Source organism: Lissotriton vulgaris, chromosome 2_1 (genome assembly GCF_964263255.1).
Source record: "Lissotriton vulgaris chromosome 2_1, aLisVul1.2, whole genome shotgun sequence".
NCBI classification, from domain to species: domain Eukaryota; kingdom Metazoa; phylum Chordata; class Amphibia; order Caudata; family Salamandridae; genus Lissotriton; species Lissotriton vulgaris.
Genome location: NC_141687.1, coordinates 830753791 through 830774940, shown reverse-complemented (window position 1 = coordinate 830774940; position 21150 = coordinate 830753791). Strand labels below are relative to the sequence as shown.

The 21150-nt window shown below is 47.2% G+C and overlaps 1 protein-coding gene across 1 annotated transcript in view; it reads right to left on the bottom strand.

Annotated features, from left to right (window-relative positions):
• PCNT (pericentrin) overlaps positions 1-21150 on the bottom strand; it is a 1129672-nt gene that overhangs the window by 329047 nt on the left and 779475 nt on the right. The window contains exons 32-33 of the mRNA XM_086956243.1: positions 19660-20160; positions 18451-18553 (exon numbers count right to left, since the gene is read on the bottom strand). Of these exons, the coding sequence (XP_086812369.1) occupies positions 18451-18553; positions 19660-20160 (604 nt within the window). The remainder of the gene's footprint in view (positions 1-18450; positions 18554-19659; positions 20161-21150) is intronic.

Below are 21150 nucleotides of genomic sequence, written 5' to 3'. Positions count from 1 at the left end.
AGGGACTATTTCAAGAAGTTTTGGGTAGTTTGGGGCGGTGGGGAGGGGTTGAGATGCTGGGGTGTGTGCTGGAGAGGGGGGGGGTTGGGGAAGTTGCGGTGTGAGTTGAGGGGAAGGGGGGGGGGTGTTGGGAGTTGGGGAAGGGGAAAGTTGAAGGGGGAGAGTTGGGGGTTGCCCTGTCCAGTGCTTTTACGGTGTCTACGAGTATTAGTCTAGACACACACGTTCACTTGGAAGTCATCGTGATGCCACGCACTCTGATTTGCACACATAGACAAAGTAGTCCCGACCATCCATGGCAGAGTTGAAGATAGTCACCCTGAATGTTAAGGGTCTGAACAATCCCACGAAGAGGAGGGCTGTCCTGTCATTATTGGAAAACTCCCAGGCAGACATCTGTCTGCTTCAGGAAACCCACTTATTGGCCGGTGATTGTCACAGGTTGAGGTCCCGCCATTTCCCTACACAGTTCTTTTCCTCCAACACGACCAAAACGGCTGGGGTGGCCATTCTTTTGTATAAATCATTCAGGGGGGAGGTGCTGCACAAATTTGTATAACAAAAGGGGAGACTTCTAGCCTACAGATTTAAACTGGGAACCCTGGTATTCACGGTGGGCACAGTTTATGGCCCGAACGAACAGCAAGATAGATTTTTACGCAAGGCACTGGAGGATATCACAGCATCACCGGATATACATATAATATTGGGAGGGGACATTAATTTGGTCTTTGATTCCTCAAAAGATAGATCAGCGCAGCGACACCCGCAGACTGGAGAACTCTCGCAAGCGGTGAAGGCGCAGTTAGTTGATTCCGACCTGCACGACCTCTGGCGCGAGCACCACCCAACCGACAGGGACTTTTCCTATTACTCACACGCACACAAGACATACGCCAGGCTAGAGAATCTGCTGGTCTCTGGACCGGTCCGTAACTTGGCTACCGCCTCAGAAATGGGAGTCATTTCTCTTTCGGACCATGCACCGGTCTCGGGGACCTTCCTTCTCCCGCCGAGCTCTGCCCGGAGGGGGGTCTGGCGGCTTCGAGACACGCTTCTACATAAAAAAGCGGTAGTGCAGAGTATTATAGACTCGGTTAAGGATTTTCAGCTACACAACTCTAACCCTGATACTTCGCTATCGACTCAATGGGGGGCTCTCAAGGCGGTAATACGGGGAGAGTTGATAGCGATTTCAACCGCGGACAATCGAGATAGGAAAATAAAGCGAGACGAGCTCACTCAGAAGGTCAGGGAGCTGGAGCACGTACACCGTCGCACTGGGGCTCCGAGAGTTTGGAAGCAGTTGAAGGTAGCTAGGAAACTCTTGTCCTCATTAGACTTAGATAGGGCTGAATATGCTGCGCTGCGCCTAAAACACGCCTATTACACGGGAGGGGATCGATGTGGCCGCCTCCTGGCAGCCAAACTGAGAGTAGCCCATCAGAGTCGCCAGGTGAAGGAACTGGCGGGGAGCGCGGGACAGGGGATTTCAGGCGACGCAGAAATTGCAGAGGCCTTCCGTCGATTCTACGCCGACCTGTATGCAGCGGAGGTCGTACAAATGGAGGACCCGGATGATTACCTTGATTCGGTGACCTTGTCATCCCTAACCCTCGAGCAAATAGGCTACCTAGAGAGAGAGATTAGGATTGAGGAGGTGATAGCAGCGATTTCTAGGCTCAAATTAGGGAAGGCCCCAGGCCCGGACGGTTACACCGCCCTCTTCTACAGAACGTTCAGCGCAACGCTAGCCCTGGTCTTGACCAGGCTGTTAAACTCTTTCTCTGACCCAAGGGCTATCCCTCCAGACCTCCTACAGGCGACAGTGTCGGTAATTCCCAAGCCAGGGAAAGACAGGAGACAATGCGGCTCATATAGACCGATCTCCTTACTGAACGTAGATTTGAAAATCTACACGGGGATCCTAGCGACGAGACTGGCACAGTACCTTCCCGGCCTGATTGAACCAGATCAGGCTGGCTTCGTGCCTGGAAGGCAGACTGTGGACAACACTAAGAGAATAGCACACATCTTAGAAAAGGCTTCACGTATTCCGGGGGAGAGGATGCTGCTTTCGGTTGACGCTGAGAAAGCGTTTGACCGGGTGCACTGGCCCTACCTCGAACGGGTGATGGCGCGGTTGGGAATGGGGGAGAAATTCCGGAACATGGTGTTTAACTGCTATAAATTCCCTTCTGCAACTGTGCAAGTGAATGGCTGTGGTTCCCGGCGGTTCGATATCGAACGCGGAACGAGACAGGGATGCCCCTTTCCCCCCTCCTCTTCGCGCTCTACATGGAGCCCTTCGCTCAGCGGGTTCGGCAGAATATGGCCGTGACTGGGGTACGAATGGGTGGTTTCGCCCATGCAATAAGCCTTTACGCGGACGATGTACTTTTCACGTTGGAGAACCCGAGGCAGGCCCTGCCCGCATGTATGGCTGAACTTAAGGCTTTCGAGAGTGTAGCTGGCTTTCGGATGAATGTGGAGAAGTCCACAGCCTTGGACATATCCCTGCCTCCGGCAACAAGAAGCGACCTACAGAGGCTCTTTCCCCTACGTTGGTCACAGGATCAGGTACAATACCTGGGGATTGCGCTAGCCCCAACATTGCAGGCCATGGTTTCCATTAACTATGAGGCGATGGGTGTGAAAGTGAGGGAGGAACTTGGGAGATGGAACAAAGGGACGATCTCCTGGCTCGGCAGGGTGGCAGCGGTCAAAATGACCGTTTTGCCCCAAATCTTGTACTTATTCCGAGCACTACCTCTTTAGCCCCCCAAGGGTTGGATTCAACAGATGCAAACTGAAGTGTCCCGCTTTGTGTGGCAGGGCCGTAAGCCCCGAATGCGCCGCGCCTGCACGACCCTGGCACCGGAGGCCGGGGGGCTGGGAGTCCCCGATCTCCGCAAATACTTCCAAGCTTCCCAATTGCGATACTTGGTGGAATGGAGTAGGTGGGAGTCCGATAAACACTGGCTCTTCCAGGACCAAGCAGTAGCCGGGCGCCCTTTACAGGAAATACCATTCCTTCGCAGGCCACACCGCCCCCCGAATCTCTATGCTTCTTATATCACGCGGGTACCGCTGAGAGTGTGGGACACTACCTATCGCGCATTCGATCTCACCACATTTCCCTCGCCATTCACACCGATTGTGGACAATCCAGACTTCACACCAGGGACGGAACAGGGGGCCTTCTCACACTGGAGGGACAGGGGCTGCAGGGCACTTTTCCACATGTATACTGCAGAGGGGGTTATTCCCTTCCAGGACTTTAAAGATGATTATCAGATGGCCGAAACAGACCGCATGCGATACTGGCAGGTACGACACTGGGCCTTACAGCCGAGCGTTAGAGAGTCAGCGGATAGGAAGTTACTGCCGTATGAAAGGTGGCTAATTACCCGCACCTCGGACGCCAAACTCATAACTGACCTATACAGGATGCTCCAGCTCCAGTCTTCCCACTTCCACATTCCTGGTCGGGAGCGCTGGAACAGGGAACTAGGGAGGACACTTAGCCTTAAGGAGTGGGACCATATTTCGTACAGGGCGAGGCACTCGGCCTATCAACTGGGCCTCACGGAAACCTTTACCAAGGTTTCCACCTACTGGTATCACACCCCGGAACGATTGCATGAAATGAACAGGCTCCTTAGTGACAAATGCTGGCGAGAGTGTGGGCAGATTGGTACACTAACACACATCCTCTGGGACTGCCCCGTACTGCAAACCTACTGGTCAGCGGTGATAGATGAGATTGATGCATGCTTTGAGATTGAACTGCCCGATTTCCAGCGTATGCCCTGCTGGGTCTCCCAAATGGCTTGATGTACCCGCTGAAATCTAGGAGGGGACGGCAGATTGCTATTATGCTGGGTTCGGCGGTTCAAAACATACTGATACACTGGCGCACACCTACCATTCCATCCCACACAGGTTGGCTGCACAGGTTGTGGCATGTTTTGGGGATGGAAAAGCTGTCTCTCACACTAGCGGGAGATTTGACTTGTTTTGAGGAGCTGTGGCAGCCCTTCCACTCGCTATTGGCCACAGAATTTAAGGAAATGACATGCCCTAGATACCTGAGACTACTGAGGCTTACGCCCCTGTTATGAAGCGCTGTTCCATTGAGGGGGGTGGGGGGGAGCACAGCCCCACAGGCGAGAAGGGGTTCAGGATGGATGACAAGGTGGACGGTTTACTTCCACAATGCGCAGCACTGGACAGGGAGGGTGGTGGGGGTGGGGGGAGGTTTGTTGGGGGGTATTGTTTACTTAAGGAGGGGTACAGGACTTTGGGGAGATGCTCCTTCTCTTCTTTTGCACATTTCCATGCAAGACGCAGGATATTGAGGCAGCCCTCAGGGCTGGGACATTGGAACTCTAATCCTGGGATACTTCCTGCCGCGAACATTGCATATTTGTATGTTTGTTCTACTATGCAGCTGTACCTTTCTAATAAAATACTTTAAACCTAAAAAAAAAAAAAAAAAACGGCACGCGAACGGGCAAAGTGAAACGCCCATTCCCGACAGTGGATAGCAGGCGCAGCAGCGCGCGCCTCGCTGCTGCGCCCCCTCCCCCCCGCTCCTCTGTGGTGCGAGCGCACCACTAGTTTAAATGCTAATCGCGTGTGCATTGCTTTTTAGCAGTGAATGTCAGACCATTCACCAAAATGGAAAATATGCCCCATCCGTGGCTTTGATGAATACCTTGTTAACATTGGGCCCTATCCTGGCTCTGCTGGCAGCACCTCCCTCACTGCCGCCTATCACTAGATTAACTATTTGGAAGCGCTGCCTGGCCTCCGCCGGCTCAGGATCGACCTCTCAACCTGCTGCCTACCCCGCGCCCGGCACCGCCCAGCAACACTTCCTGACTGGGTTGCAGGCTGCTGATAGAGTGGAGCGGAGACTCTGCTACACCGCCTAGCACAGTGCCCGCCCTCCAGAGGACGCCACGGCTGCTGGTGCCCAGCCCCTCTGTACCAGCGATGGACGGCCCTAACACTTGCCCCGCGCTAATATTTAAGCTTTTGTTTTGTTATGGCATATGGCCACAACCCCCTTCCAACGTGTATTAGGCTCATTCCACAGGGGCGAGTCCGACTCCCTCTCTGCACAGTCGCACTCATTCCCCTTACAGGAATCTTAGCTCATGATAGACACTTTTCTCTGTTGAAACATTAACTTATCGTCCAAACTCTGAAATAGTTCAAGTGAATTTTAGGACCGCTATACACCTGCTGCCGTCCTTTCTCTTATGCTCTTCCTACTGCTTATATTTCTCATAACTATATCCCTTCCTTTTATTGGCCTCTTTCCCCTGCGACTATCAGACTCACTACAGTTTAATTCAGATCCTGTGCCTCGTCAACTATACCTATGCCGCCATCTTGCCACTTGTCTCCTACCTCTGCCCTACCAATAATCATTCGGATTGGTATCGCCCACTGATCACATTTCCTCTAACTCACAGGGCCCTCTCTAAACATCAGATCCATAAACACCGCTCACGTGCTCTCCTATCCCTGCCCTCTCCGCCCCGGTAGACCCTACCTATCCTGTTGTGTGTCTTTTTTTTGTAACCATCTACAAATTATGCAGCAGATGAGGGATTATATGGCAAATCCAAAATTATGCCGCTACCGTAGAATCGCATTATTGCAGTACTGGGCAATGTCAATAACGACCAAATAATGCACTAACACTGGATCCCGGAGCAACAGGGTACTCGCCAAAAAGTGCTTCAATGCCTCCTATGTAAATGCTAACAATACAATCCTTGCGTGCTCAGTACGCTGTGTCGTCTTTGTTCTAATCAAAACGTTTCCGTGAGCCCACAAGGTCACAGAATAAGTGCGGAATGGGCGTGCTAAAGGCCACGGTTAAGCTGCAGGCGAGGGGTGTTGTCAGACCGAACAGCAGACAGTGCTGTGAGCACAAAACAAGGTTACCCCAGGATAGAAGCACATCTCCTGCTGAGGGCACACTGTGAAGCTGCCACGAAGGCATCACGGAAGCTGGCAAGATAATCAAATCAGCCGCACCAGGAAATCTTGCCACCCCTCGGATGAGACCAGAAAGTCTGAAGGGTCTCCCGGGAAATCGCGTTTGCCCCAATTTGGGTGCCTCCTCCAAAGTGGTTCAGAAAAGGGGGTGGTGATGAACAGAGTGTCTGAATTAAGCAGACCACTCTTACCCAGTTCAAGGATCAGGGCTCGATCCATCACCGTTTTTTAGCTCACTGCACCATCCCCGCTCAGAACTTGGCTATATGCAAATTAGTCTGACCCTGGCCCAGTGCATCATGGGAACAGGGCAGACCAAACTACCAAGCCAATTCTTATACTGGGAAGGAAACAAGCTACCGGGGACCGGTTTCTGGCATTTCAGCCGTCTTCGGCCCGGCTTGCTTGAATCCTGATGGTGCAATGAGCTAGGGACTCACATCTGAGTATACCCTTCCACGCTTATGGTGGACAAAAATGATTCAGAAAAAGGGGTGGTGATGAACAGAGTGTCTGAATTAAGCAGACCACTCTTACCCAGTCCAAGGATCAGGGCTTGATCCATCACCGTTTTTTTAGCTCACTGCACCATCCCAGCTCAGAACTTGGCTATATGCAAATTAGTCTGACCCTGGCCCAGTGCATCATGGGAACAGGGCAGACCAAACTACCAAGCCAATTCTTATACTGGGAAGGAAACAAGCTACCGGGGACCGGTTTCTGGCATTTCAGCCGTCTTCGGCCCGGCTTGCTTGAATCCGGATGGTACAATGAGCTAGGGACGCACATCTGAGTATACCCTTCCATGCTTATGGTGGACAAAAATGATTCAGAAAAGGGGGTGGTGATGAACAGAGTGTCGGATTTAAGCACCATCAGGATTCAAGCACGCCGGGCCGAAGACGGCTGAAATGTCAGAAACCGGTCCCCGGTAGCTTGTCTCCTTTCTGGTGAAGAATTGGCTTGGTAGTTTAGTCTGCCCTGTTCCCATGATGCACTGGGCCAGGGGCAGACTGATTTGCATATAGCCAGGTTCTGAGCTGCGATGGTGCAGTGAGATAAATAACGGTGATGGATCAAGCCCTGATCTTTGGACTGGGTAAGAGTGGTCTGCTTAATTCAGACACTCTATTCATCACCACCCCCTTTTCTGAATCCTCCAAAGTGGAGCATGTAGCTGATACTGTGATTCCCTGCGAACTGGCGAAATTATCGCCCCTGTAGGGCCTAATCTGTAATTCTGGCCTCTGTTTGGCTTAATCTGTTGTCCTCACCACAGCGGTCCAGCATGCCAGAGGGAGAGAGGGGTGGCGGCTGTCTAGTGCGAATGTTACTAGAGCACGTTCATCGGCGCGCTCCATGGTGAAAGCACGTGCGGGCCCTTTACGTAGGCAATGAATTAATGTCTTTGCATCTGGTCACTGCTTTACTTAGTTTCCGCCATACGTTTCCTCAACCACGCTGGAAAAAATGTTATGCTGTTGTGGCGCTCTAATTTCCGCCCGTCTCATATTTTGGATCAGCATGTTACATGTGATCATGGACTCGTCACAAAGAGGGTGTAGATTGCTGCTAGACTAGTGAAAGGTCCCTTACTGTGGAGGTGGCATCCACTCCAGGTAAATGAGAGAAGGAATACCTTACAGGCGTAAGGTGAAGAACCTGAGCACCCAAGAAAATATCTTCTTCAGAGAGAACTGTACTGGATATTTAAGTTGGGCCCCGCCCACCCTAAAGGACTCTATGAACGTCTGGAATTTAGCAGCTTCCTTTGACCTATTTGTACATTTGCTTATTATCCTGTTGGTTTGCTCTTTTGACTGCATTTAAATGACACTCTTGTTCTTTTTCTCTGCTCTTTTTCTTCCTTAACTTTTATATTACATTCCTTTGTTCTCCTAAGTTCCTACTACCCTCGACCTACACCTTTCCATCCACTCTATCTTTTACTTTGACAATACACTCTTTTAACCTTCACATTTTTTTCTCTTGTTTTTCCTCGGTTTTCTTTCCTTCCTTCCTACTTTTACATTACAGTACATGGTTCTTCACCCTCAATTTACATTTTGACTATCTACTCCATCTTTTACTCTGATTCACACACCTTCCCTGACCTCTACACTTTTTCATTCACCTTTTTACTTATTATTCCATCATACTGCAATCTTTCTACATTGCTTATCTATGATTCCTCTTGGTAATCTATCCCTTTTTTTTAATTCATCTTATCCGTTGATCGTGAGGAAGCAAACATCTATACTGTTGTTTAACATGTATTTTTTCTTCAGGTACAGAACGATCAACACCCCGCATCCATCCATCTATTTATACATCTATGCTCGATTCTCACACTATTTTCCTTTCCCTTCTTTGCTCATCGTCCATCATTGTTTGTTATCCCGTTTACCTTATTTTCATTACTATCTCTTCACTTTCCTTTCATAACTTTATTCTACCAGCTCGCGTTCTCACATCGTTGTCTACTTTTCACTTCTTTTGTTTACTTTCACCCCACGCATGCGCATACCCTTTGAACGCTTCCGCATTACACGGGCGGTATCGTTTCCTCGTTCACAGCGTTTGGATTCTTCGCGTTTTCCGCGTCATACTCCCGGTAAGCTTTATGACAGCACGGGCTTATTTCGACCTTTTAATTAGGGGACACTTAATCCACCCACGAGCATATTCCACTTTATATTCAATGTCACGCCAGCTTTTGTTCGTCGCAAAGTAGACCCAGTTTTGAAAACGCTAACTTTTTTCTCATTCGGCACGCCATTCCAATCTTTTTCCCACTTTTGAGGGTTCACATTTAAGCTTTAAACTGCATGCATGCATGTGTTTCATTCTCTTCACTTTTAATACGTTATACTTCACAATCCTTTACCCTTGGTGAAATTTGGACGCACTCCACGACCAGTACCCAGCTTTTCATTTGCTATTCTTGATGCACCATTTCTAAACCGTTTAAAAAAAAAAAAGTCTGTTCACTTTTCAACCATCTCTCACGTCACTGTCTCACTTGCTAATAGTAGCCTTAATCACCATTTCGCCTCCATTTATCTGCCCATTTGCTTGTCACTCGGGACCTGATTAGCAACTTTGGATTCTCCTCCTCTTTCCTAGAACACTATGACCCCCTGAAGAAGAGCTCTTTAGCTCGAAATGCATCAGGGATGTTCACATTTACAAACCTAATGTATTGAACTGTTCCAATTCATGGATTGACTATGGAATAATCAAACAGTATTTAATTCAAACTTTGTTTACTTCAATGAATATGTTCTAATTCAGAAGGATGAATTGCATTTGCGAAAGAACAAAGTGAATAAAACTTCGAACTTTTTTTTAACATTATTGTGTAAACTGCTTTCATTAGCACACAGGAGTGCTCAGGTTCTTCACCTTACGCCTGTAAGGCATTCCTTCTCTCATTGACACTCTGCCCCTCCCGGACAGAAAGGGATTCACCCTGAGCACCCTAAAGGATTGAACCACATCTATTCATCGTTTAGAAGCCTTTTATTAACAAGGAGTGCAGCGGACCTTATCTTTTTCATCCACTCCAGGTAAACATCCGATACTTGAAGCACTACCGCAGCGAGAATGTTGATTCTGGCTGGACGAACGCCTCCTGATTGGCAAACCGGTTTAGTGGGCAGTAGTCCATACAATGCGAAATACAAGTGTGGATTGGTAGACAATGGTCCGCAATCTCTTCGCACACTAACTCCCAGACACCAATTGCTTTGCGAATCAACAGAGTCACTCACAGGTGACCAGACAACAATGGAGAGGGTCCCATCTTGTCTCATGTCCTTCCAATCCAAGCCATCCTGCTCCTTACCCTGGAGACCCTTTAAGGCTTTAACTAGGAACACACAGAGCTCAGAAGTCGAGCTTCGGTTTTTAACGACTTGGAGTACTTCATAGCTGGAACTTGAAGCCACAGCTATAAGCAAGCACTGTTCAGGAAATAGGCAATCTAGTGTACACAACTGTGTTAGTACTGAAAGAAGCAACGGCGCACAAACACACATCACTAAAACCACATTACAAATTGCTTCACTTTTCGGTTTGGTGTTTTCAGAGCACAGGGGCAGAATGATTACAACGCAAGAGATAAACCGTGAAAAACTGTTATATTTGTCGATGGTGGCAACACCTTCTGAGACTGTGCGGGACTTCACATTTCATATAATTGTGCAGAAGAGATCAACTTCGGTCTGAGGGGCTGCACCCATGCCAGATGTTGAATGTGGTACAAAAGGGGGTGGTGATGGACGGAGCATCTGAATCAATCAAACACTCACACCCAGTCAAAAGATCTGGGTTCAATCCATCACCGTTCTTTAGCCCACTCTGCCACCCCAGTTCAGACATGGCTATATGCAAATCAGTCTGACCCTGTGCCTCGTGGGAACAGTCCAGCCCGAACTGCCAAGCCATGTCTTCCCTGGACCGGAAATAAGCTTCCGAGGACCGGTTTCTGGCATTCCAGCCGTCTTCAGCCCGGCTTGCTTGAATCCAGTGGCAAGTGAGCAAGGGACTCACGTCTGAGCATACCCTGCCAGATGTTCAATGTAACCATGATGGAAGTTTACATTTATGGTAAGTGTAACTTAGGTGTCAGCACTGAAAATATGCTATGGACAAAGTCAAAACCAACATTCCACGTCCCTGTAGTGAAAAATGCTGAAATCCATACAATGTATACACTGTTCCTAAGAGAATATAAGCATGTGCAATGCAATAGATCTTGCATTATTAAAGTTTGAGCTATTTGTGTTGCATTATTTAGCAATGCCAATAGCTCAAACTTAAATAATGCGAGACCTATTGCATTGCAAATGCCTGTTGACAGTGTCATTAGCCTATTCAAAACAGACATTAACGGGTCTGGTAACAAAATAAGCAGGACCCAGCAGTTTGTTAATATCACTAATGTCATACAGTTTGCGTAAAAAATTACCCCCCCAACATTTTCCAAACACTTGGGTAAATACTTGGCTCTTGTTATCTACAATAAAAAAAGGCATTTCTTGCTCATTGTGCTGAGAAGGTGGGATTGTTTCATCATGTTAAGTAGAAGAAAGATGTTTGAAGCTACTGTCTGCAAGGTACAGCCAACAATGGCCTTGTTTGAAAGATGGGAAGCTCAGGATTTTTTTTTACATACTTACCTCTTGTGAAGAGCATGCTAATGAAACAAAGAGCAACAATGAAACCCTGCAGCATGGCTCTGTGCTGTCATTGTGTGTATGAATTGAGATGTTCGGAGGCTCGCTGGCTGGTAGAAAGGAATGAGACATGAGTGGCTAACAATGAAGCAATGTGGGCATGGGGAATGGCAATTAACACACACACACACATTTGCACTTATGCAAATGCATAGAACACACAGATGCAGGAACACCTCCATAGTTACCATGGAGAAAGGACAAGGCACACAAGCAATTTTTATTGGATATGTGTAATCTCGCTTAGACGCCTACTATTGAGATATCTGAAAGTCTTGCGACAATTACTTGCGCTCTTGAGAAAAAAAGACCACATGACTTCTCCAACCCTCCCTAAAAGCCATAATATGTGTATTTGTAAAGCGCACATTCACCAAAGGGTATCTTGGTGCTGAATAACAGATGTTTATTGTTACCCAACTCAACAGGACTCATTTAATCAATCTCAGAGGGATGAAAAGTTGTGTGGACCCCCTGTCAGGTGTAGAGCCCCTCACTCAGAGAGGAACAGAGTTTATTACATTTATAAACTTGAACTGGCGGGGAGTGAGAACAGCTCCGTTAGCACTCTTGCTGATGATGAGGTCAGCTGACGCCCGACGTACTTCGTCTCTCCATGTCTGCCGCGTAGAACGAGGCTGACGGGGAGAGACGAACTACGTTAATAAACTTGATACCTCTCCTACTACTTTTTCAACTGAGCAATAACTCGGTAAGGTGACATCCCCTTTACTTCGGGATTTAAAGGAGGAAGGGTGAGCTTCTAGGGATCACGGTGCTGAGAGTCCTGAGGAAAGTCGGGGTATTCATTTTGCAAGCTGAAACATTTTAACACTTTTGTGGAGGGGTTAGCGTCTCATAAGCTCCCTAACCCAGCATCCACATTTTTTGTTTTGAACCTGGACAGCTTACCTAATATTAAAACTATGATAAGGACTCCCTGATACCCGTTTTATATCACTTTTTCTGCACCTTTACTCACCTGTGATCTTACACTGTATATTGTATTGCCTCCACTCTCCACCATCCACCCCCCCCACCCCAATTGCTCCACTTCCAGCATTGGGCTGGCTTGGCACAAAGGTGTGTTAGCAGCCCTAGGATGAAGCATGACACAGCTTGGTGTGTGTGAGTGCAGTTTTACTAAGTTGGTGTATTTCCCCATCACTCATCCACCTTTACACAGTGTTATTATACCTCTTCTATTTGTGAGAATAAAGCAATTTTGAGAAGCGCACACAGAAACAAATTGCAACCGAGGGGCGTGCTGCATACCCCTCAGGGGAGATACACCATGTCTTGAAGCAGTGCATGCGCTGCTTATGCGAGACCTAAAATAAAAACAGTTAAAATATGAAGCACACACAACGAGGAACACTGTTTTGAGGTTTAGAAACAGCAAGGAGCAGCTGTGAAGCGGCTCAAGGAGAGGTCATATTAGAAACATAAGAACCATGTTAAGGTCCCACTCTGGCATGACCGAGATAGAGGGAGGAAACACATGCTGTAAACCCTTCAATGAGTGCATAACAACTGGGCACTTAAACAATAAAGGCTGATCCAGCAACATGTGCTTCCTTGTGGAGGTGGTAAGCCAAAGAGGGGGTGGCACCTCAATAGAAATCTGGCTCTGGTTTGGTTGAGGTCATAGCAGTGCAAACTCTGAAGCTGAGGGAACCATGGGCACTCTATCCTCGGCATACAACATGGCAGGGGAGTCAATGCAGGAGCTGGGGGAGGCCCAGTGGAGTAAACAGATGGTCCAACTGGTGCTGAGGACAAACCCCTTCAGTGCTATCCCAGATGGAGGGCCTTTTGGCTCCTTGAGGCCCATAGGTGTGCCAGAGTTGGTAAGGATCTGAAGACTTGTAGCATGGCCTCACGGAACTCTTCGATATGCTTTAGTGTCACAGACTGACTCGGAAAGCCTTGTTGAGCTAAAACAAGTTGTAGGATGGAATCGGAGGAAAACCGAGTTCTGGAAAGAGATCAAGTGACATGGGGATGCCCTCACTCGTTCTCAGGAAAATGTGGGTGGTGGGAAAGTGCACAGTCCTGCTGCACTTCTTGGTTTGTTCTAAGACTCACCCAACAGTTTAGAGCGTAACCACCATCAACCTTGGGAACAGCTCCTAAGACTTCTAGAAAAGGAAAAGGTCCAGAACCAACTCCTCAATTTGGACCCGTCTCGCTACGGATTCTTCTTGCGCTTCGCGACAGTTTCACCTCCTGGTCTCCGATGGTCTTCGGGTCGATTGATGCGCAGTCACCGCAAGCCTTGGACTCGTGGCTGGAGCCCAGGCAAATCATATTAGGAGCTGACAGACATTTCTTTGCCACACTCATAACAGGGCATAAAGAAAGTTACTTGCTTTTGGTGAAGCCTTAACTGGTACAGACTATCTAGCCACAGATTATGTACCTTAAAATATTCCTCAGGCATGAGATTGGATCTGGAAAAACTTATGCAGTACCTCTGCATGCCAGTAGGTGGAGTTGATCAGCTCCGCATCTGTATGGTGCCTAAATAGGCGCCATCCCAGCATGCTGACATCAGTTTCGTTTGTGACTATGGTCCTACAGGGACATTACATATAAGAGCCGGTTTGCAGAACGGGGAGGATTGTTAAGGATCTGGCCAGATAAGGCTTTTCAGTAGGTAAATAAGCTGATAAAGACTTTAAACTGCAGATATGTTACCTTAGGATCGATGCCAAAGCAAAACCTACCAGGAGGGGTGTCTGCCAACAGGCTCATACCAAAAAGTTCTGAAGGACAGAACAGGCACAGTATATTGGGATGCCCATGTAGCAGCCTGACAGATGTCCAGGACAAGGACTTTGATAGCTTACAGAAGTATGTTCATAGCCATTGCTTTGATGGCATGAGCCCACAAACCCTCAAAGGTTACTTCTTAGCCAGTGAAAATAATATTTTAATGCAGAGGAAAATCTATCTGGAGATGGTCCTTTTCTGCAATGCTTTCCCTTTCTTTGCTCAGTGAACTCAGAGCTGATTATCCATCAGGTGTTCTCAGGTGCGATCAATGTAGAATGACAATGCTCTTTTTGGGTTCAGGCGACAGAGTCCTCCTTGGAGAAGTGAGACACAGCAAAGAAGGTAGGATGCTCTGGCCAAATCTGGTGGAATCACCACCTTTGGTAAAAAAGAGGCAAGAGTTTGGAAAACCAGCTTGTCTGGGAAGAAAGCAGTGCAAGGACAGAAAAAGCCTGTAGATTGCAGACCCTCCAGGCCGATAAGATGCCCATCAAGAAGACTGTCTTGATCGACAGAAGTCTTAGCAGGAAGCTCTGTATGGGATCAACGGGTGAACACATTCAGAAGGTTAACATCAAATTAAGATTCCATTGAGCCATAATAAACGGTGTAGGGGGAAATAGAAGTTGAAGACCTTTCAGAAAACGTGTCACAACAGGTGACTTGAACAGGAAGGGCTGATCCGGCAACAGCAAAGAAGCTGAGAAGGCCAAAGGATATCTCTTAACGGTACCATGGGCAAAGTCTTGGTAGGGCAACAACAGAACAAAAAGCAACACTTTGGATAAGGATACAAGGGGATCAACGTATTTTGCAGTGCGCCAGGTAGCAAACGTGTCCCAATGGCAGGCGTATTCTGTCTTAGTGGATGGACGTCTGACTGACAGAATGACCTCTCAGACTTCAGAAGGGTAAATCGAAGACTCAACTGCCGCTGTTCAGTCTCCATGCATGAAGTTGGAGCGTGCGCAGGTTCAGGTGCAGAACCCTGTCCTGTTACAGCAACATGAGATCCTCCCTAAGGGGCAGCCTGATCTAAGGACTGATGCTCAGGTGTTCGAGATACTCTATCATCTGTGCCTATACCAAGTATTAACGATGACTTAGGTCTGGTCTGTTCTCATCTTTTTCATAACTCAGGGAAGAAGTGGTATCAGCGAGATGGCATACAGGAGTCCTGAGCCCCACTTAAATATAAATGAGTTTCCGAGCGAGAGCTGCCTTGGAAACTCCAATGTGGAGAAGTGCTGACATGGTTAGATCTTTTTGTCACCTTCGAGAACATGGCAAATTTCTCCTCAGTTGGGGAAGAGACCGTGCACCACCTCTAGATGATCCGCCAGCCATAGAAAGCAGAGTCTGTCTGCTTTGGCTTTCAGAGAACCCACCAGGAGTCCTGGTGCTCCCGCTGAGTCAGGAGGCACACTGCATCCTGGCAAAGGGGTCAGGACCCCACGCCTCCCAGCAAGTTACAGTACCACATGGCAGTGACCATGTGAGCTCTGGGTGGGGAAGGGAGAGGGTTTTTTTCCCGATGATTCAACCGAGATTCGCGAGCCACCCCTGCAGGTCTTTTGAAGTTCCTCTGATATCTGGACCCTGCCGGAAAGATTGCCCATAATGCTGTGTCCACTGGTCTTTCAGGTCCCACTGCAGAGCCAGCATATGCCAGCAGGCATGCTTTCTAAGCAGGATTCCAGGAAACCCAGCAGCCTCAGAGTCAGTCTCACTAAATTCCAGGCTAGAGTCTGAAACATCGGATTCATAACTGAATACCCTGGACTCAGCGATCCGGAGGATCCCCATGAGGTAGTCAGGTATGACTTTGGCTCATTGATAGTGAACCCCAGTCAATGCAGGAGGCCCACTGCAGTCTGGAGGTGGGTGACGCCTGCCTGAGGCGAGCCCACCTTTAACATCCAGTCGAGGTAGGGGAAGACCGGAATCACAGTTTGGCTGCAACCACTGCCATCACTTTCAAGAACTGAGGGGCGCTGATAAGGCCAAAGGGGGGCACAGGAAACTGAAAATGCTTGTGGCCTACCATGAACCGCAGGGTACTGTCTGTGGGCCACCAGGACGGAGATGTGGAAATTCACAACCTGAAATCCAATAGTATCATCCAGTTTCCATGGTAGACTGAATCGGAGCCAAAATGAGCATCTTGAAATTCTTCTTTTCAGAGCGTAGTTGAGAGGGTGCAGGATCAGTACAGGATGGTGTCCTATAGCCTTCTTGGCACGAGAAATTAACGGGAATAGCAACCACAAACTACTTTTGAAGCCGGAACCCTCTTGATGGATCCTTTGGCCTAAACAGCCTGCACTTCCTAACACAACAGGGTGAGATGGTCCATCGTCAGCCAATCTGAGGACAGTGGTATGGGCAGGGGGATTCCATGAATGGAAGGGCGCAAGGCAGCGGAACAATTTGAAGCATCCACTTGTTATGACTTGCCAGTGGGACAGGTGGCGCCTGATCCTGCCTACACCCGAGGAGCAAGGCGATGGTGAAGGGCGGTTGTCCTGTGCACAGGAATGCTTGTGCAGGACTTGGCCCAGGTCCCAAGAAGGACATCAGTGAGGGCTTCATTAGAGGGGAGGAGAGGTTCTGTATGGGACACCCTGGTTGGAAGCACCTCTGGCAAGACATTGGTCCACCAAGGTCAGTGCAAGGTTCAGGACCTCAGCCACCCATGCACCACCATGGCAAGGGAAACCCGCTTCTCCGTAGCCACACTGGGAAAGACGAGTCCAGTGTCAGGTGAGGTGCCCAGACCACTCCCCCAGTTCCTCGACCCAGTTATCCTCAGACATGGGTTCCTCGTGGGGGTCAGACAACCATAAGGATCCTTCAATCCAACCCAAGCATATTCCTCACCGGAACGGTCTAAAAATGAAGACTTGGTCTTGGATTTGGATATTTTGGTGGTTTCGCCAGCTCTGGAAAACTCATAGAGGCACGGAGCAGATCCAGATTCAGGCTTGCAGGGGAAAGTGTGGGAGTGGGGCCTAGACTTGTAACGTTGTTCCTGTGCCTCATCCGATGACTTGGACTGGTGTGGTGAAGTCAAAGAATACTTCGACTTCTTGGCCTCCCTTTTTTGAGACTTAGCCGATAACTTTTTTGACCTTGATGAGAAACAATGGGAATGACTCAGAGCTGTCCTGGGACCTTCCATGAGATCGGGACATCGAGGAGTGCGGAGCTATTTGATATTGAGACCAGGAGCTTCAATGCCCGCTCCCTGACTGTTTGGGATTCATTGGATGACAGTCTGGACAGGCTTTGGAGTTGTGTTCCAGCTTCAGGTAAATCAGGTGGGGGGCTGTCACAGACATTTGCCTGTGACAGGCTCCACAGGGTTTGAAACTCACAGGTTTGTTAGGGGGCATCCCTAATGCACAATAGGAGCAAACTGCTTTAAAAAAAAAGTTGGTTAAAATTGAGAAAAGGCAGTCAAAAATGACTGATGTAGCGTTTCCGGATCTGCGCTGATGGCATGAAAAGAAAAGACTGATGTCAGCAGGCTGGGGTGGCCCCTATGTACGCACTACGCAAATCACTTCTGGTGTAGACAACGCCTATGAGAAGCGGATCGCCTCCACCTACTGGCACGCAGAAGTGCTGCTCAAGATTTTCGGGTTCTAGTCTGACACCTGGGGAATATTCTAAAGTAAGAAATCTAACACTAGATGTCCTTATCAGGTACCTGACATTTTAGGAGGCGCCTTTCACCTTGAACACAACATTTACGGAGGTAAATTGTCTCTAGGAGACAGGAGGTAGCTCTGAATCCGCTTCTGGTGGTGCGGACAAAAGAAACCAGCATCAGACAAAAGGAAGTCGTGCCTATATGGGTACTGCATATCGTTTCTGGAGCGGAACTGCATCAGTGCAAAGCCGCACACCACCACCTACTGCCAAGCAGAGGTACAACTGACAAAGTTTTGGAATCCTGGAATACTGAAAAGTTAAAGAGTCTGTGTGGTTAGAAGACTATCAGAAATATGTGGCATCGCTGCCCATTACTTTATCACACAACCTCACTAAATATTTCTGAACATAATGCAACACGTTAGCTCATGTTGAACACTGTTTTGCCTCACCGTGCAACAAATCTTTTATCATCTGGCACACATCACATAACATATCCAAGCAAGAGTTTCCACCATTCAAAAAAAAGCTCTGAACTCCCAGTCATCATTTAGGGCGGTCACTTTAAATGTTTCCGAGCACTCACTTTAATTAGGGTAACTCTTTAACTAATACAGAGAAATTAATACCATGTGCTTAATTGAGACATTAGGTGTTGGCAAACTTGGCCCTAGAAGCCCACTACCTTTCCAATAAGCGTATATGCCCATGCTGCTATTTGGTGGTCGCAGTTGAACTTTGATGTCTTGATACTCACTGCTGTCATGTTGGTTGATCACAGCCTCTTGGAGAGATGATAAAGACCTTAAATCTTCTTGGGAATCAGATGGAGTGTAGCTGAAAACTGCATCATCATTCGCCTATTGCAAAGGAAAAATTAAGAGTCAGAATTCCATACAACCTGACAATGTAAGCAATGCCCATAAAAGAAACCCATTATTGGCTAGCTGCAAGCAAAGTAGGCGATATATAGGTTGTCACTAAGCATTTCTCAATGCAAACACTGCACCACTTAACTGCAAGTATCACCTAGACTGCATTTATTTTTAATTTGGCAAACTTCTACCAACTTATCTGTCAAAGGCAATGATGTCTCAGAAGACGTAACATCTCATGTACCAGATAACATGAAAAGGAGCAATGAGCTGATTCAGTTACATGAAGCACTGAAGCAGATTGGGGGTAAATTAAAATGGTCCAAACACTGACCGTGTTTAACTCTTCATAACTAAGTTGAGCCCTCAAGAGGAGGGAGGCAAAGGACCTGGATAAGAATTTAAATCAATACCACACACGTAGACTGCCACTTTGTGTCAGACCCTCGTGCCTCTAGGAGCCTCTACCTCTTAGCAAATTCTAAATCCTGTAAGCCAATTTGTTTATTACTTTTTTAAATTAGTTTTAAGGATATGATAGACAACTTATTGCCAATAATGTGCAATGTATATGTATTGCATAACAGTCCACAAATTGTATTATAAGTTTTTCATAACACCAATACACTCACAGGAGCATCACAGTGCATCACACTGGTCACATAACAGTGTCACTATGCTATATTTTGTAGAATGTTAATGAGCACTGAAGGTCACTGCAGCACATACCAGGATCTCTAATTTTCTAAAACTGCTTGTAAGTCTAAGCTGATCACTCCAAGCCTATGTACGAGGCAACAGGATGCAGAATGTAAAGAAATAAACAAATACATAAAAAGCTAACTGTGTTTTTGGTCTGCTGCAACAGCCGAGGCCATTCAAAGACTGCCAAATTGTTATGGCGTAGAATCCAATTCCTGATCCTGGTCTAATCTTTAAAGCACCCAGCACCCCTGCTCCCCAGAAAGAGACAAAGAAAATGTTATCCATTGCTAAATTCTTCCTAGGACTATAATTATCCCTGTGAAAGATCTACTCAGAAGATGGTTCTTCTGCCTCATAGGGGATTCAATATGGGAGTAGCTACTTACAGAGAATGATGGTGTTCGGTAAGCTAGGTCATCTTTGGAAGAGTGGCCTCCATTGGTGAAGAAGCTCTGGTATGCCTCAAGTTCCGATGCATCTCCGTGAACAGCTGATTTAGCAGATGTAATTTCCAGGTCTGTGCTGTGAACTGCACTAATCTCAGAAAAGGGAGTGGCTCTGTGAAAGCTATGATGGTGTTCAATACTGGATTCCTGTTTCCTGACCACTTCCGGAGAGTCCCAAGAACTCATGTCAATTAAGGTGTTTGTGTAGTCCTTACGCACATCTGTAGAGGTATCACTTATATGGTAAAAGCTACCAAAACCACCTTTTGGCGTTTCTCGGAGGTCCTGCATGGTCTGGATTTCCTCTTTCAGGTGGAAGAGTTCTTTATCTCTTTTCGCGATCTCAGAATCCTGCTGAAGCAATGTCTCTTGCAGATGTTTAATCTGAGTCTTCAGGTTCTCAATGTGAGTTACTAAATTAGCCACAGCACCTTGCTCGCCCTAAAACAAAAAAACAATAGCTCAATAACTTAGTTTATCATTGAAGTAGAAAAGTAATAAAGGACATTCATCTTGGCACACATACTATGTGGGATTTATCTTGGACATCTCTGCACTATCAAATATACAAGAGACCAGAATGTAAACATATCCTTTCTACTCATTCTACTCCTAAAAATCAAGATTTCTTTTAGATAGGACGGCTCATTCAGTATTTAGAGTATGTTTCACTTACTAGACTGTAACCTTTCCCCTGCAAATCTACTCTGGGGCTTGATCGTAAACCATCATTTCAACATTTTCTGACTCATCATTAGGATTAAGCATGTGAAAACATACTCAGTCATTAACTGGTTTTCCAACCCACTGTGACTTATTAGAGGCCAAATCCAAATCCAAATTCTCTAATATACTTTAGGCCTCCTTGAGTGCAAAATATCAGGATGAAATGAGATCTAACATTCGTTACTATCTAACTTGAGAGCCTGAAGTTCAATATATCGTCAGGCCCAATGTGCTGAAAAGAACTCAAAATATGTAAAATAAAAGATAATACTAAGTACTAACATGAATAATTTTTAAACAAAAGGCACAACTTTACCAACCGCTTAAGTAAAGGGTTTGCTCAGATTCCTCTCTGCTGAGTTGAAGACATTTATATAATACACTTCACACAAACTCTGGAGAAAAAAAAATTCTACCTCACCTTAAAACTCACAATGACTCTCAAACACTGTAGAACAAAATTTATCAGGCCAGGGGAAAACCAGGATACATTCAGCTGTGAAGGGGTCCTGAACTGCAAGTTGCCTGCACAGTTATACCACAGGTGTCATCACAAAGGTCCTACTGCAGTCAAGATCCTGGGCACCTATTCGCTGATACAGGTGTCATCACAAAGGTCTGTATGCCTTTGTGATGGCATCCTTGAGACAAAACCTACATAACGTTCAGGCACTCCCCAGGTCCCTTTTTTCTGTAAGCTTTATT